The sequence below is a fragment of the Halictus rubicundus genome, chromosome 16 (genome assembly GCF_050948215.1).
Source record: "Halictus rubicundus isolate RS-2024b chromosome 16, iyHalRubi1_principal, whole genome shotgun sequence".
In the NCBI taxonomy this organism is placed as follows: Eukaryota; Metazoa; Arthropoda; class Insecta; order Hymenoptera; family Halictidae; genus Halictus; species Halictus rubicundus.
Genome location: NC_135164.1, coordinates 7,965,311 through 7,978,511, shown reverse-complemented (window position 1 = coordinate 7,978,511; position 13,201 = coordinate 7,965,311). Strand labels below are relative to the sequence as shown.

General features: G+C 42.2%; 1 protein-coding gene across 1 annotated transcript in view; it reads left to right on the top strand.

Annotated features, from left to right (window-relative positions):
• The window catches only part of Cv-c (RhoGTPase activating protein), a 437,455-nt gene that overhangs the window by 35,351 nt on the left and 388,903 nt on the right, over positions 1 to 13,201 (top strand). The window contains exon 2 of the mRNA XM_076802187.1: positions 7,130 to 7,369. Coding sequence (XP_076658302.1) covers positions 7,172 to 7,369 — 198 coding nt within the window. The 5' untranslated portion in view covers positions 7,130 to 7,171. The remainder of the gene's footprint in view (positions 1 to 7,129; positions 7,370 to 13,201) is intronic.

Sequence of the window (13,201 nt, the reverse complement as noted above, 5' to 3'; positions counted from 1 at the left end):
TAGTAGTGGTATTTAAGGATACAGTGAAGTCTCGATCTAAGTCCAATCCTCGGGTCCGTGCTGCGACATAGATCGAGTAGGGCTACTATTCCTTTGTGACCGCGTCGACGCGCAGTACATACAGTCGATTAAACCCATAAACACTTACCACTAAACCCTCAACACCAAATACAGTTAAAATTATATCGTGTTTGGTGTCGTTTTAATCAGGAAAATGCCACGAATGAGTTGGCGTAAGTCCCATAATAAAAATAATGAGAAATATAGACGTTTTGTAATAGGATTAGTAGTGGTATTTAAGGACACAGTAAAGTCTCGATCTAAGTCCAATCCTCGGGTCCGAGCTGCGACATAGATCGAGTAGGGCTACTATTCCTTTGTGACCGCGTCGACGCGCACTACATACAGTCGATTAAACCCATAAACACTTAACACTAAACCCTCAACACCAAATACTGTTCAAATTATATCGTGTTTGGTGTCGTTTTAATCAGGAAAATGCCACGAATAAGTTGGCGAAAGTCCCATAATAAAAATAATGAGAAATATGGAAGTTTTGTAATAGGATTAGCAGTGGTTCACGGGGCATGCTCCCAGTGGAGGGGATAGGCGAACTGACTAAGATCGTGTAGCACCGTTCGGCTTAGATGGAAACATTACCGTAGCGTTTACAAAAATTCCTCCAGTAATTTTACTGTTTTCAAGATCAAAATCCGCTGTCTAAAACTGCATAAGTTACGTGAGCTGTTGCCAAGCGGCGGCAGCGACCGCGTCAATATCACTTCAACCCTCGAGTTTCCGAGAGAAGTACACGTATCAGGCAGACTTTTTATCGCGGTATTTTAAATGTGGTTCCATTAAACAGGACATGCGCCGATCGCTTCGCCGCCGATCGGTAGAAAGTCCCGTCCGGCCGTATCCCGAGCGGCGAATTAAGGCATAAATCGACGCGCGTTCGGCGTACAAGAATTTCAAAACGCGGGTTACCGATCGACCTGTCACGCGCGTAACCCATCGAAATAAGTGGGTCATTAGTTAACCCACTATGCCCGAAACGGACGGCCGAATGTTGTTACCCGCGAGGAATTCCCAGCGGCTGCGAGCATACATGAAGTTGTAGAACGCGTGAAATCTCTTCATCAGGGGTTGTCGGAACGAAAGCGGCGAAGGCAATTTGGCCCGGCGCGGAGCGAAGCGGCGTTCGTCCCCGTTAATTGCCAAAAACCGCTATCCAATCTCTTGTTTCGATCGACTTCTCGTTTCACGAGAAAACGGCAGTCAGTCGGTGAAATTCCAGTCGACAACTGCCTGTCACCGGCCGGCCGGTGTGGGACGTGGGAATTTGTGGATCGCGATAGAGAGGCGGAGGGGCGTCCAGAATGCCTCGTAAATAGCTTCGATACCGATGCCTCGAGGTATCGATACCTCACCCCGATCGAGTGCCACTCCCGACCACTGGACACTAGCGATGGGACTGATCCAATTCTTTCTCGCGATTTTCGAGTTATTCGGCGATTTTTGCAATCTTTCATTTTCGATCTGTCGGGTCTCGGACCAATTTCCTGCGGTTTTCTTCGGAATTTAACGTAACTACTTCATTTCAAGAACGTGCACTTTTCTGCTTAATTATTTTTAAGCTTGCGTGATTTTTCTGCTTTTCTCCGTACTGCACTGTGTGCAGTCTCTTGAATTTTATTCTATAACAGACGGAAACTTTTGTTCCTGTATCACGAGTATGCTGAAAGAAATGCCATCTTTTCGTGACGAGTATATTCGCGCAACTTTTAACTCCTTCAACATATCGTTGTTTGTACCAGGTTACAAATGAGCAGCTAAAAGTTGCTTAGTTATGAGTTTCAAATTGGAAATACATCAGCGAAGGAAGGTTTAGCTCACTCTCTTTATAGACTTTAAAAAATAATAAGAACTAATTCATTTATTAGTACTATTCAATAATAATATTTTATCGCATCGTCCTCTAGCAGGTTTCTTCTTTTGACTATTTATCTCACTACTTGTATAAAAGACCTCCTGAAGAAACACACGTTGCCATAAAAGTCGTGAGAAAAATATCCCCCTTTTTTTCCAAATGAAATTTTCAGCATGTTGCATAACTAGCATACATCTACAAGACGTATATCTCAAATTGTCACTGTGGGCTCAAATAAAAAAATGTTTAAAAACTGCCTTTTTCATTTTTTTCATGTAATTCGTACCAATTGAAATTGTTTCAACATTTTTTGTTAATCATTTAGTAAATCAATGCTTCTAATTGCTAAAAAAAAGTCAACTCGTTTCGTTCAATTTCGAAAAAGTTATTCAAATTTAAATGGCGTCCGAATACTTTGGTGATCCACTGTGAAGAATCGATGACTTTGCGTGGGCATCATTTAGGCATCGATACTCTTCGATATGTATTCGTACGTGCCTTAAACACGGTCGTACGTTGCTGTTGGGAATCGATACTAATTGAGAAGGATCATGCCCATCACTACTGGACACGGCCTGTTAACTCGGCTGAATTAAAAACGGCCCGCTCCGCGGACGTGTGTCGCTCTTATCAGTCGGAAATGATTGCCGGTAATTTACTCCCGGTCGGTTTCTGCCCGCCAAACTTCACGCCCGACGGTTGTTCCGCGAATCGCCAGTTAATTACGGATTTGTCCGGCTATGTTGCGACAGGGTAGCGCCCCGGAACGCATAACAAAGTTGTTCCTTCGTTTTGAGCGGTCCCTTCTTATTTTCTCTTATCTCCCACCGCCTTTTTCTCCTTTTGCACAACGTGCTCTGAAAGTTTTGCTATCGGCGGTTGTTTGAGTGGTATAACGTTGAAGCAGGCTCGCCCGAATCGACTTGAGAGACTTAATTGATTTTAGCTGTTGAAGGTTCAACATGAAAATTTAAATTGGTAGCAATGTTGAATGCGACACACACTGAGTTCCACCTAAGTTCCGCTTATTTCGTTCGTGGAAGCGATCAACGTTGCTAATAACAGTTGTTCGTTACTTGACTATGAAATTTTCACTTCGTAATTAATTTTGGTATTTACACGTTAACGTTGAGTGGTACTTATTTTGTGACAAAATTGCAAACGTTCTATCTAAATGCTAATTTTTTGGCTAGTTTCTAGCTATTTGTAATGGACCCAATAAAAAGATTAAAGTTGATTCCAAAAAAAAGTAGGTTCGAAAATAAAAATTAATTTTCAAGGATTTGAGTGTATGTAGCCATAACTGCTGTGGAAGCATCGAAAGTATCCGCCTTACGGGGGTTCGTCGAAGTTCTGATACTGAAATAGGTTATCTATAATGTCCACCGAAAATTTACAGCACGTTTGGAACAGTGCTTAACTTTTAATTGCTTTTTAATGGTTTATTACAGCAGATCCTCGATCGCGATACAATTTATTTCGAGAAAGATTCCGGTAGGTCCGGTGTTGAGTGGACTTTCCATTTTATATACAATTATATAATTAAATTAACGTTGAATCTCACCAAACTGGTAAATGGAAATCAATTTTGCTGAGCCGCCTTACAAGCTTAGTGAAAAGCTTGATTGAAACATTAAATTAACTGGCAAAGTGTATAGGTCTACGGACAAGAATATCGCTCAAGTGTGACACGCCGAGTTTAATACGATTTACATATGACATAGTTCTTTTTTTTTCGGAAATACTTGACACGTCTTTTTCACCTGTTCATAATAATTCACGCGCAGGAGATAACAACACAGTTCTACTTTACTTCCGACGCAGTTTCGCCAATGCAAAGAAATGATTAAAGAAGGAATAAAATTGTCATTCAGATCCTATTCTTTGCAATTGCTGTAGAAAATCTTATTGTACAGACCATGTCGCAACGCAATTACCCAACTAATTGTAAGTCTGCAGCAGTACGTGAAATAGCCTACATTGAATGACAACTACCATTAGACATGCAATTTTCTTCAGTCGACAGTAATATTCCGCAGCTCGGATACATGTAACGAACTTTTGACCGTCCTTTGTTACATACTGCAACGTTTACGTAACAGTCTGCCGAAGCACGAGCAATAAAGTACATTGATAACGCTCGATCACAAAATTTAGGAGCGCCCCATAAGCTTGCGTCGATTTAAGAGTGACACGCCTAATCGTATTCCCGCTAATAAATCAACGTCGATCGGGAAAACTGGTCTATAAAACCAGCGAGCAACGGTGGTCGGACGTGTGTTTTGACTATTGCGTAAAAATTAATTAAATACCGATCTCGTATACCGCCGTCACTGATAGTTAACAAGCGTCGCGGGCCGACTGACAGATATACAGCGTGGACGCGTGGCTAATCACGGATTTGCGAAATTGATTCGATCGCGCGAGCCTCGTTTCAACGTGCTCGTGCTCATGCGCTGGTTCGTAATTATCCGGACGGATTTTCCGTTTTTCAATGTCTCAATTGTCAAGACACTATCGGGCTCCATCGTCCGCGCGACACTGTGCGATATTTTATGTTTACAAATTACTGCTTTCTAACCGTGTTATTATTATTATCATTAGTTCCGGACACCGGCGTGGTCCGATTTGAAAAAGTCGATCAATTAATTTCACGGTACGCCGCCGGAATATAGCGTCATTTATCAATATACATTTATCAAGTAGGTGGAAATGTCTAGTTGTTTTAAGGCGAGAACAACTCCTTCGACTCGTTGGACAGTAAAGTCTTGACATAAGCCGGACGGAGCTACACGATCTTAGTCAGTTGGCCTACCCCCTCCACTGATAGGCATGGTAATATTATTTTTTATTATTTTTTTATGTGACTCTGGCCAATTCATTTTCGGCATTTTTCTGATTAAAATGACACCGAACGCGATATAATTTGAACAGTATTCAGTGGTTTAATTGACGATGCGTACAGTGATTTCTCTATATATGTCGCCAAGGCCTGGACGATAGATGTCGCGGAACCATCCCCACTACCGCGGGATATAGCCTGTGAGGGGCCGCGAAGCACGAGTGGCCTTGGGCGTCGAGGAGTGTAAACAATGTGACTAATAAAGTTGTTCACCTTCTAGGAAAATTGCATTCGTTATTCTAATTTACGAGCGAGATATTTGTTCTTGTGTAGGACAATGTCTCGTTCATTTTTGTTTTACACTTTAAATCAACAAATTTAAGGACATAAGTATATCTCTGTATGTGGTCATTTTGATTGTTTTTACTTTAAAAAAATAATTTAGATACTTCAAATACCGCAGTGCAGAATGTTTGATAAATCTTCCGAAAAAATTCGTAAAAATTGGTAAAAAAATTGCATTCGAGCCCAGATTAGCCCATTAACTGTGCAGTTAATGGGGCAGGAAGCTTGGCTTGAAAAGGAAAAGGATTCTTATTGCAGAAAATCTCCACTTATTTGAAAATCGAGGAATATCTCGTGTTCGAAATTTTTAGTTTAATCGATGGCCAGTTTCCTGCAAAAACGGCTGAAAATCGCTGGTGCATCGAGCATCATCGCTCACCTGTGAAATCACCTGACTCATTCGACGGCAACAGGTTACCGCGATCAGACATCCGGCGATTTTCTAATATTATGTCTGCGCCTCGCGAGACCAGCTCGTGTTCTCATGCATGACTTTATTGTTGGCGAGCCCGCTGAATGAAACGGCAATCGTATCATGTCCTATAAGTATCCCACTTGACTCGGCACAATCGATACACGATCTCGCAGTAGATCGCCCAGATCGTGATCCAGCTACTATGATAGAAACCTGTTGGCCCGTTGAACTTTGAAATAGTCGCAGAACTTGAGAAAATGTTGTCCCATTCACGAAGGAGCGTTCTCATGCGAGTACTATACCGACCCGAGGAAACCGATAAACCACGAAGAAAGACATTTCACGAAGGACAATGGCGCCTTTGGTTTAACCCTTGCTCACTGTGCGGGTCAATATAACACGGCGCAATACCTTTATTATCAATCGTGCCTCCCCGTCTAGAAATATTTTATTCCAGATAATATTTACACCGGAACTACCGAGTTACTAACAGCTTTACATGGAGCTTTGTTAAGACTTCTAAAAGCTAATAATAATAGTAAACGTTTCTATAAGTTCGATGAATCGCAAACGAAACAATCCGAATCATTTTTACCTGTCTGGTGGTGGTTCAGGTGTACTTCGGGAAGTTAACAAAGCGAGAACAATTGCGTTCAGCGATCGATCCAACGTTATGGGACGCGATCATGTTTAGATGGGAAAGTGGGTCCGAAGCACGGCGGTAATTTCAGATCAGCCTTCTCGCGTTTCGCTGGGAGAACTAATCTGCGAAATATAATTAGCTGCAGTGACTAACGCGTACGTTTCTGCTAAATTTAGCCAAATGCAATCATAACAGCGCAGGTGGCCATTTTACCCTTTTCAAGTGTTTGACAAGCCGGGATTATACGAGCGGCACAGCGCGGATAGTGAGTCACACTAGGGCTAATTATAATCCCTTTGCCCCGTAGGTATCCCCGCGGGTTTCCTTTTGTTCTGCTGCTTCGTCGTTTCAAACGCTAATTTGTATCTCCGCAATAATAATATTAATTACCGGCCATTTTCGAGAACAAATACCGGCCGACGGGGGGCAGGCTTTCACGATTTGCTGAACACTGAAATTACTCCGTTGATTAAGAACCTTCGTAGGTTTCTCAATCTGTCGAGCTTATTACTTAACTCGACCAATTTATTCGAATCCAAATGAATTCTCGCATTCAATGAACCTGAACTATAGTCGCACGAAAGATGCTCCTGTAGTTTTGACCAGGGAGAAATTAAATTAGAAGAATAAAGAGTGGATGAGGGTTAAAAAATGAAACAGCTGGGATAGCATAACTGTTCAACTACTTGGATCGTGGAGTTTTTTAAATAAAATTTGACTGAATGAAATTGTTATGTCTAGCCTCTGATCAAGCAGAACTAGACAGGAGTAATCGTGACATTGTAGTAAAATGGAATGAAACTATTCTAGTGATGATGCGACGTCGATAAGGAATCCGGTGTCACAGGTCACGGAATTAGCCAATCGTTATCGGCGCCTCTCGAATACTCGTTTCATTATTTTGTTCGTCGGTTGGTGGCTCAGACTGAACGGCGTGCGTTACTTCTGTTACAGGTGCACAAGAAAATGCGCGTAAGGTCAAGGTGACGGCAGAGCATGGAGACCATGCGAGACACCGGTGGGCTGCAGGTCGATGGCTCGAAAGGAAGTGTCGCGTCGAGCATAACCGCCACGAAAACAGTGAATCGGTTGAAAATAGTGGAAAGTGGTGATGAAAGTGGCAAAGTTTTGAGTGAGAGTAAACCGGAGATGGATCCTTATAAGGAGCTGGAGCTGTACCTTGCCAAAGTCAACGTAAGTGCTTCACACGACTCCATACTTATCTCATAAAGGTTCTGTAATTTGTAGAACTGGACTGCGGATTTTTATACAAAGTAAAGAGACCTAACAACCATATAAAAACAGTCCCCATCAATTCTAAAACGTAAGAGCCAAAATATAAATTGCCTTAATTGCAAAACATGTGAACTGAATACAAATTGTCTCCATCGTAACATAATGACCAGAAATTTCTTCCTTATTTTAAGAAAATTTTTATAAATTGGATATATTATTATTCCTAAATTCTTTTAATCTCTCTACTGTTTCAAATTTCTTCCACTCGTTTTTCTCGCAAATGTATAAAATCCGCAGTCTAGTTCTTAAATCTTGCCAAAAATAATAGAGTTCTATCGAGAATAGATAAGAATCATTTTAATCCTCGCCCAGCCAATACCTAGCCGTGTTTAACCAATTACAATTAACGATAGATTATGTACAATATTTTCTACAGTCAGTGTAACAAAAGAATTAAAGCCTATATTTCACGAGAGTATGAACAGTCGTTCAAAAATCTCTAAAGCATTCTGTCGTTCGCAAAATTTGTTGATAAAGTACGTACAGAATAGGACACAAATTTTGCGAATTTATGATGCACAATTTATGCATTTCATTTCCGACTTTTGTTAGCAGACTTCGAAGAATTTCGACTTGCACAAAGGGGTTAAGATTTTAGTTTACATATGAAAAACAAAATTAATCCGATTATTTTTAACGTGCACTCGGTGCTTACAGAAACAGAGCAACGCAATGAAAATCTTTGAACGGTATTGTCGTAACACTTGACTGCCTCGCTATTACATTGTTCGCGTTCCGAACGGTTACGACTTTAATCACGGTAGTGCACGCTAATGGGATTCACGCGATGCGCCTAATTTTTTCGAATGCCGCAACGTTGTTCGCTCACGGATCGATCATCAACGTGATCGATCCTTTCGTTGGTAGAAGTTGGTACGATCCAAGCGGGCCGAGCACGCACAACAAATTGAACATGACGCTACGATCGCTGTGCAAGATTCCAAAACACGTTTCATCCATGACCGCCTGGGTCCACCTCTCTCGTGCCGTTGCCTTATCCTTCCCCTTCTTCTTTTTATTTTTCTTTTTTCTTTTTCTTTTTCTTTTGCAATTCTGTCTTTGCCTACCGCGGTACATCTGTTTCGGAGACCTCGGACTCCACAGAACTAAACGTCTCCGGTGACATCCGAAACCGTTGACCGGTTTTCACTTTCCTCTTTCGACTTTCAACGCCGCGATCTGGTCGAATTTGTTACCTGCTTTTTCCTCGAATTCGTTCGTTCCACGGGAAACATCATTTCTCGGTCATTACGTCCCAGCGATTTCGAATCAAACGCGGCGAAATCGTAGATCCTCCATCACTTATTGCTATGACTTCTTTAATTGGTACAGCTGCGCTTCTTTAAGTGGAGAAACGAGAAATCTGTCTGTAATCTCAATCAATATTATTGAAAATATTGAACGCTTTGCTATCGAAACTTTCGATATAAAGTCTGTGCAATTTTACGTTCCTCCGACGATAAGTATTATTTTACACAATTGCAGGACATACCTCTACAAATTTATATAGTTCACGCTTTTACAAGTGGAAGTACACAAACAATTTTCTGTTAACCAAATCGCCTGTTCTAATGATTACAAAATAAAATTTGTATACATCAATTGCAATCTATAGGAGCTAAGTAAAAATTGATTTTGCTCATTACTCGTTTGTACATGTTAAAAATGGTATATCGACATTGTTAAACTCCTTTAATCTTTCTGCTGTTTTCAATTACACCTACTCATTTTTCTCATAAATGCCTTGATTCCTAGATTCTTCCGATGCTTTTCCTGCTATATGTTTCTCCTATTGTTACAATTGCATCAAATTCACAAACAACGAAAACTACCAAAAGTTCGAAACGACCAAAGTGATGACACAAGCCTGTATCCAAAGTCGCAGAATTTGCATGATCGCCATCGAAAACCCCATCAGCCTTCCAGTCTCGCTCGTCCGGCGTGGTAATTGCGTAACGATTATGAGCGACACGTTATCGGAGCGGAACGTTATCGGTTCCCGAAGTTGTCCGTTCCCGCGGTGGTCGCGATCGGGGAGCCTAAATTAGTCCACCTGCTCTCCAGATTCTTAGACCGTGGAATTAAATGGTTCTCGTGGTTAGGATGCCGAAAAAAAAGAAGAAAAAAAAGAAATGGCGAACGCGACCGGTTCTGATTCGCGAGTCAAAAGCTTGTACGTAGCCGCGTACACAGGATTCCCGGCGCAATTATTTCTTGCGGAGCGTGTCGGTGCGTCGATGTTCCCGTCTAAGCGGTGTATACCAACTGCATCGGCGATGCACTGGTGCATGTCGATGCAGCGCGAGCATCGGCCCGATATTTGTGCCGCGCAAACAGAGGATTCCGATCCGCGAACAGGCCGAGCGTGTTGCCTCAGAATGGCGGCTTTAAAAACGCGCCGACGCGGAAACAGTCTGTCATACTCCCACCATTATCGGCGGTGTTACGTCACTCAGAATTTTCCCGTTCGGTCTCGATTCGGAGCTGTCACCGATCGTCGCGATTCGAACGATTTTCCTAGCTCCGCGGTATAGTCACTTAATACAGTGATTTCTCTATATATGTCGCCGAGGCCTGGGCGATTAACGTCGCGGAATTCTCCCCACTGCCGCGGGGTATGGCCCGTGAGCTCGAGAGGCCTTGGAGGACATAAGAAGGTTAGGGGTATGTCTCCTGGACGATACACGTCGCTGGCAAGACCCGTGTTGTTGACATATATCGAGAACTGTGTGTTCTAAATTCTTCCAATGTTTGTACACTTTTAAATTACACCCACACTGATGGTAACGTAGTGGTAATATTTCGCTTCTACATTCTCTTACTGTAAGGAACACTGAGAACGAAGTATAATACATGTTTATGATCGTGTTCAAGATTAGGTAATACTCGATAACATTTGAAGTAGGTAGTAACAATTCAACCCTTTGCACTCGGCGCTATTTTCAATCTAAAACCAAATTTTTCTTCCGTCTTGCAATATTTTCATGTTATTCGCACGAAACCGATCCGATTTCTACATATAATATTTATATGTTTAGTAATCTATTAAATACAAATTTTGTAATATTTTTTGTAATTTCTTTGAAATAATGCCACAATAATTTCTAGTGGCGCTTCGGAGTCACCACTCGAGTGCAAAGGGTTAATAACAGAATATAGCTCTACTAATTAATCGAATGAACATTTCATCGGATCTAAAATATTTCTCGTCGCGTACGATCTTTTTCACTTTGTCGATATGAAATCAAGTGTATTTATTCGTACCAGACTTGAACGTCTAACAATTCAGTAAACACAAAGCGATTTAGAATTGTTGTGAATTATAGATAGCAATTTTTAGCGACGCCTCCGGAGTATTTAGTCTATCTACCGCAGAAACAAAATCGTGTGGTCGTTCATGTTTGTTTCGGCTCCGAGGTTTTTTCTCCTCGAAAGAAGTCTCAACAGTCTGGCAATAGCGAAACGCACCGAAAACCGGATGTCTTCGGAAGCCAAATAAACAGGGAGATTGACTCTATATTTGGCACACATGGAACAAGATTCCTCGATCGATCCGAACTTTGGATCCCGTGCAGATAAACGCTGATGGGTTTTCGTCGAAGACTATATGGCCGTCGGTTCTCCGCGGGACGAATATCCTGTTTACGATTGCAAGTTCCAGGGACCTTGGCGGGTGACCTTGTCGTCAGCGGCGAAGCAACGGTCGTGGAACGACCAACGGTCGCCGACCAATTAATTTGACCGATTAATTCTGCCCCGGCGAATTAGTTTCATTAATTAATTGTCTGCCAGGTTCGGGCGAAGCTCGTATCATTCAGAGTTGCGGCCGAGTCGCGCAAGCTTCGACACTCGCGCGGCCATTAATCATTTTAATTAATTCGTTAACCGGCTGCTTCGCCGGAGCAATTAATTATAGGACAGAACGACTTACCACGTGCGAAATCGTGTTACTTTGTTTCGGACTGTGACTCCAACTTCTCGGCGATCCTTGTTGGAGCATTGCCTTGTCGCGGGACTCGCTTGACTGTTGTGCGACATTTAACGAGAGTATATAATTTGTGAAGGCTCCACTTACATTGCCAACTGACCGTTTCTGAAAAGTATTCGAAAGTCAAATGTTATTTGCTAATCTTAACGACAATTGTCACCCTAACTTTCACCTTTTCTTGAGGGGGCATTTTTGTTTAGAGGCTTAGGGGATTTTATTTTCGTTTCCTTCGAGAATAGAATTTCCATATCTTCAGGACACCTTAAGATGAATCTTTAAACGCTCAACATTGGTAAAATTGTAGGGATGTTAAATTCAAATAGTGCATCAAGTCAAGGTAATTTTTTGAAAAATTGAAATTCAACTTTTTCGATTTTTAACTGCCTCATAGACGTAAGGACCACTACGTGAACAAGGCAACATTCAGACAATTGCTATGTTTCTTAATTGCTTTATTTCGCACGGAAAAATTGTCTGATTCAGAACGTAACATGTTTTTCTTCCGTGCACATCCCGAAGCAGTGAAACGATCATTTTCTAACGACGCATTTACCAGCTAAGAGCAACCGTCTGTCTCATTAATTCCGTCTGTTGAACGTAACCGTTTAATTAATTACCCGCGAAGCAATTAATTCAGCCGAGTCGGTTAGTCGGAAAAGAGGAACAGCATATGCCACGGCTACAAAGGCTCGACTATCGCGCGGCTAGAAAAACACCAACTGTTTTGCGTCACTTCTTTTTAAAAAAGAAAAAAGAAAAACCGATGTTCGCGCGATCAACGACAAGCTGAGCAGCAGATGACTCGAACGGATCCTCTTCTCTGCCCTTTGCTCAGGCCTCTTTTTACTGTGGCCAGTGACACAGAGTTTTTACTCTTTCCGTCGATCGTGCGAACACCGGAGGGCTTCGTCGAGAAACACGCTCGAGGGCCACCAGTCATTTTTATTCGCCGGCCTTTGACCCTTCTTCTTCGGAACAACCGAGTTCAGAGTATCGAGATGCTGCTGGTCCAGGCGGCACTTGATCGTTTCTGTTCGTCGAAAAGAACGCGATTGAAACGCCGATCTCTATTCGGTGGAACTACTTGACTGAGAATAACCTTGACCGAATCTCTCTCTCTCTTTCTCACACTCGATGCCCAGATCTACCGTGTGAAAGATGTGCGGTATTTTTGACGGTGAAGCCGTTTAGCGATCGAGCTCTCCAGAGCCGAATGTTTGCATCGATCCACTTGTCGATGCTATCACCGTTATAAATATTTTGGGGCTTCTTCGGGGAGCTAATTTCGTAACGAGTAATCGCGCGTCCCCTCGCCTCGCCTCGCCGCTGCGAAACCGTTCGACGACGACATTAACCATTTGCCAGACGCCAGTTAGATTCGCAGCACCCGCTGCGATTCACAATTCGAGTTTTCTATCGATTCTGCCGAGCGATTCTTCCGCTTTCTTGCTCGGGGATGACGGAACAACACGTGTTCGCCAATGGTTAACGTGGCGCGCCGAGGTCACAGTTCTTCAACGTCCAAAGTTTCCGGTGTGTCACAGTTCTTTCTGTTGTTACAGAAAAATGATATAATGAAACGTTTCCTCAACACTAGATTTACCGGACCCGTCAAAATGACGGATTCTGATATTTTGAAAATGCATCCACGAGGAATTATTCGACAAATTTATTTCTCTCGGTATATGATATTTAAAAAAATGCCTAAAAATTTGGGCACCACATGTTTTCGTTATTTTTAT